This window comes from Impatiens glandulifera, chromosome 1 (genome assembly GCF_907164915.1).
Source record: "Impatiens glandulifera chromosome 1, dImpGla2.1, whole genome shotgun sequence".
In the NCBI taxonomy this organism is placed as follows: domain Eukaryota; kingdom Viridiplantae; phylum Streptophyta; class Magnoliopsida; order Ericales; family Balsaminaceae; genus Impatiens; species Impatiens glandulifera.
In genome coordinates this window covers 138,827,603-138,833,118 of record NC_061862.1, presented here as the reverse complement: position 1 = coordinate 138,833,118, position 5,516 = coordinate 138,827,603, and the positions used below count along the sequence as shown (strand labels likewise).

General features: G+C 35.7%; 1 protein-coding gene across 1 annotated transcript; it reads right to left on the bottom strand.

Moving 5' to 3' along the window:
* Positions 1-3,156: 3,156 nt before the first annotated feature.
* On the bottom strand, positions 3,157-4,161 carry LOC124945092 (F-box/kelch-repeat protein At2g44130-like). Its single transcript, XM_047485467.1, has one exon. It carries the CDS (start codon positions 4,159-4,161, stop codon positions 3,157-3,159), a length of 1,005 nt encoding a protein of 334 aa, XP_047341423.1.
* Between the last annotated feature and the right edge of the window lie 1,355 nt (positions 4,162-5,516).

Below are 5,516 nucleotides of genomic sequence, written 5' to 3'. Positions count from 1 at the left end.
AAGGGCAAAAAAGGATTAATCATCCACCTTCGCATTTCTATGTGCATTAGTTCCAATCTTAGGAACATCGCCATTTTTTTAGTTAGTATATCATATACGTTGTGCGACGTCATTTATACACCTATAGTATTATGTGCAAAGATTAGCCAATGAGGAATGACAATCTGTTCCAAATGCTTAAGTGATGTTTTATGAGTTTTGACATAGGTTTTGGGATCGATCCCCTCTTGCAAGCGTGTTTTCCTTTTAGAGGTAATGCTAAAGTTGGGGATGAAATTCCCAATTGAGGGCACACTCTCTTACATCATAGGATTTGTTTGAGATGTCGGGGAGCTAACATTCTATTATGATTTAATTGAATGGAAAACTCGAATCACTACTATTCATCGATCGCCACGCCAAAAGTTTATTTATATGACTCTTATATATATATATATATATATGTGTGTATGCATTATAGTTTAGGTGGACATTTACGGGTACGTTCAAATTAAAAACGATCACAGTTTCCTTGTTTTTGTGTTTGTTTTGTAAAGATGACTATGTTAGACGAGGAAGAGTTAACTATTTGGATTGCACACTACGACGCACGCCCTCTCAGCTTTGGGATGTTCGGACTAGACAAAACTCTCTTGTTTATAGACGTTGAGGTCAATGAGAGGCTCATGAGCCTTATGTACAAGAGGTGGAACTCTACGACACGAGCCTTTCACATCAGAAAGAGGTTGATATGTCCCACTTTGGAGGAGTTCCAAGCAATCCTCATGATAAGGAGTAATAACCTCTTGCACCTTGAACCACTATCTGAGTCTATGTCTTTAAGGAAGGTTCTTCAAGAAGAGTTTGTCTACACAAAGACTACTTCAGATACTTTTCTTAGAGGAGGCGTCATTGACTTCAAGAAGTGGCATGCTTTAATGGTCCAGGACGGAATCATACCTAGGTTCGAGAAGTCGAATCTCATGACAATCACTATTCTCTTAGATCATTTATTTTTGGCTCCATCCGACAGGAGACCATCAGCCAAGGTACTCGAGACGACATACCACCTAGAAATGGTGAACTAGAACCCATCCGAGCTCTTATTAGCCGAGACATTTTGGGCTTAAAGAAATCAAATCAGCACAATGCCATGTCAAGGAGGGGTACCCCATTGATTCTTTATATTTGGTTGATTGACAAACTTAAGATGATCCCTACTTTGTTAAACTACTTCTATATCAACACCGAGACTCAAAAAGATAGGCTGAACATGGCAGATCCAAAGCCTAAGATCAAGGACGATATCATTATTCGAGATCTTATGCCTCATTATTATATATCGGAGATGGCTCACATGATGGATGACAAGACAATTATCAAATTGTTCGGGTTTGAGTCTATAATAACCTACTACACTTTGTCTTTGTTTAGGCAATTTGGCCAAGATACGATGCCTTCCTTTAAGGGGAATGTCTTGGCCACAAATAAGAACTTTGACTACAAGATGTATCTCGCTCACTTCAAGAATTGGAAATGAGCAAAGGTAGTGAGTATGCCCATGAAGAAGGTCAATCACTTGAAAATCCCCAAAAATAGGCTGAACAAGCTCGAAAGAAGAGAATGAAGATAAGATACAAAGGGGAGACGAGCTCGAGGAATGTTTAGATTCATTTTATGATTATTTCCCTTTTATAATGTATTGAATGTAATTCCTTCACTTATGTTTTCTAAACATTTGAGTGCAAAATGTAATGTGAGGAAGAGGGTGTGGTAAATGCTTGTAATTCTAGTTTGTATGTTTGGACACTAACCTTTTACATTTTAATAAACCCATCTTTTATAAAAAACCGAGTTAGAAAGTGAACGTGCATCTCACCTTAGGAAACAAGTGTGTGTATAAACAATAACAAGAGTTGTCACATAGATCTCGAAGATCTCTTTAATCTTAACCCATTTTCTTCCGACTGTCACACATGGTTTATCACGGCTTATATTACTCGAGATCCCAAAAAAGGACCCTTCGTAGCAAAAGGAATGGAAGAAGACAAAGCTCGAAACGAAATAGTTTCTCGATGAGAGTTCTTATCTTTGTTGGGATGACAAAACAATTAGCTCTACTCACGACGAGTTTCCAAGTTATTCATGCATGCCCAAACCCAGAAACCTCCACCAATATCCCTAATTTCGAAACTACCTTAAACACCAATGCTTTTCATAAACTTTTTCAGAACCCCGAGATGAAGGAGGATAAATCATTGAGTGAGTAACTCTTGTCACAACTATGAATCCTTCTCTTAAATTTGTATAGCAAATTATTACAAAAGAGACATTTTTCAAATATTATCCTAACCTCCTTGAGAGTTCCGCAAACTTTTACCACATTTTTTTATATTAAGAAAAGTTAAGATAATTATATATTCAATTCAAAAATCAAATTAATTATTTCAACAATCTCCGTTTAACCTAGGTATATATCCTTCACCTTAGCTAAAACAATATCCTTCACTATTTGGGTTGTGTGATGAGAAAAATAAGAAAATTCAAAATCTTGAACTTCTCAACGTCACTTCTCTCTCTTGGAAGTAGTATAAATGGTAAATTATGCCATTGTCATTACTCCTAAAACACTATCATTCCCATAAAAATGGTGAAGGTATTTTTTACAAGCTTTGACAACCAATCAAGTTTTTTGATTGATGTTGTTCGAGGGCAAGAGAGTAACGATTACAAGATGATTGTGAAATCATGGTATGTTTCGATCTGGACCATTTCTCATGGTATGAGAAGGATGAGATCAACAACAATGAATGAAATATTGAGGTTAACATTAAAATAGATGCCTATGCTTACAAAATGAGGAGCAAAGCCAAGAAGATGAGGTCTAAGCACAATAATGAGATGACAACCAAGGAAAAGCTGAAGGAAATGAAAAGTGTGTAAGAAGTTGATTGAATATTGTTGGTTTTGGGAACCCCAGAATGAAGAAGTTGATTGAATATTGCTACTAATGTCTATTTTGTTGCTTCAGAAATGATTGATCTAATTTAAAGGTTAAGCATTCAAAATGTAATCTCCATAATTAAATGCATAAACAACTAAGATAAAGAGACAATTGCCTTTTATTGCATCACTTATCAGTGTAATAAAGTTTTATTTCATCCATAAATATGATGATTAGAATTCCACACAACAACTTGATTCCACATATCCAGAAAACACAGAATTGGGCTGCATTCTTTCAAAATTACCATCTTGGTCCTGCATAACAAATAATTCCTCCTGACCATAACAACCACTGTTGAGGGTTGCTGTGGGGGACATTAGTAAACTTTGCTTACCCAATTGGAGTTGAGAGCAATTTTCCATGACCCATAACTTATTCTCGGAAAACTTCTTCATCAACTCATACAATTTCAAGTCAATTTGGGGATCAATCAAGTCATCAAGTCCTTCCAAATCCAACTTCACTTGTCTCCATTTCTTAGTTTGAAGATGGTACACATCTACACCATGTTTGAACATGCTGATATTTGTTATGCCTCTGCATCCGATTATAACCCATAATTCCTCTCCAATTACCTGAAGTTGTCTGATCTGGCCGCTTCTCACCCGATGGAACTCGGTCCACTCCTCCTTCCCCACATCATACTCCCAAACTGCATCCTCTTCACGACCGATGTCACCGCTAATGAATATTCGATGGCATTGGGAAGTCACGGTGCAAAATTTTGGGCTCCTAATTAAAGGCATGCCATTTCCTTTCCTCCACCGCCAAGTCACAAAATCCAACACGAACACCGACTTCACCGGGTCACGACTCTTCGGATCGCAGTCGGTAAACACGACGAGTTTCCCTTCTGAGCTAGCAATTGAAGTCGACCAAGGAAGCCCATTTGTGAAATTAGGGACAGGAAGTCGGTTCCACTCCCGATTAATCGGGTCAAACATGTTGATTACATATTTGAGATTATAGTTTTTTGGCGGAGGAAAGTTCTGGAGCAAGCAAGCCACCTGATTCGTATATCCCAGTTGTTTCCTAAGAGTGTAAAAATAACGAGATCGAATAAGACGAAGCCATTTATGACAGACTCTCGATGCAACATGTATCTCCTTGAGGTGTAGACGAGCAAGACACTCAAGAATCAAGCATTCAGGCAAACGAGCTATAGATTCATCCATGGCGGTATACAGTGAGAGAGAAATTAGGTTTGTAGGAAAGGTGAATTTAACTACGTTAAAGATGCATCTCATCCGTTCATATGAAACTTCAGATCATTTGTTTGTTTTTGTTTTTTAAATTTTCAAATAATCAAATATCAATCGCCCACAGTTTCATAATGGGAATACCCACTGTTTCATAAATTGGGTTAAGATGCATCTCAGCCGTTCATATCAATTACCCACTGTTTCATAATGAAATCACCCACTGTTTCATAATTCTTTTGGAAACAAGACAGCTCATAGATAATCGTTTGGAAACATTTTAGAAAAAAAAGATAGCTGACAGGTAAAACCAACTCCATTCCCCTTCTCACCCATTTAAATAGATTATATTAAATAATATAGTTAATTTTAAATAATTTTATTTGTGTATATAAATTAAAAAATTAATTAATTATTTAGGTAAAGTATATTAATAGAGGAGTGATATGGGAGAGAATTTGAGGGAATGAATGATGTGTTACTACATCAAGAAAAATAATAAAAGGTGAGGAGAGAGAATAGAGATAAATTTTGTTATTTTTTGACTATTCAAATTTCGCCACATCATTCCCTACCTCAAATTCTCTCTCCTAATCATTTCTCATATTGATATCAGGGAAGTAAAGCTCAGTCGAGTTCAAACCAGCTTGAGTTTGAGCTTGAACTCAACTCGATTTAATATTTATTAGCTCGACTTGAACTCGAGCTCGAATGAGTTTATAAATTGGAGCTCGAGTTCGACTTGTCTATTTACCAACAAGCTCGGCTCAACTCGATTTGAACTAAAATTAAATTTTCAAACTCAAGCTCGAACTCGAGCTCGAACACGAACTCAAATAAAAATAGACATTTTTGGAAAACAAAAATAAAAAGTTAATATATTATATATAATAATTTTTTTTATCTCTTCATATTATATATAAAATATATATAACATTTTTTTATCTTTTATTATATATAATATATTAACTTTTTATTTTTGGAAAACGGCTTAATGTCATTTCATTAAAATTCCAAAAGAGAAAAATGAGTTTCAAGAAACAAAGTTAGTCAGACCCTAGTTTTGTTGAAAAAAAATAAATGAGTTTCAAACAATTAAATTACAGAACAAACAAAAGAACAAACAATTGAATTACAAACAAGTCATCAAATAAGAACTATTTGAACTTTTCTTTCCATGTAATGATTTTATAGGGGATATTCCATCTTTGACTGAGCTTCAACTTTCTTCATTAATTGGAATTCTCCTCCATGCAGGGGCGGAGCTAGGATGAAAAATTACCTAGGGCTGATTCCAACTTGTATCTCAGATTTAACTTTCTATGCTCCGT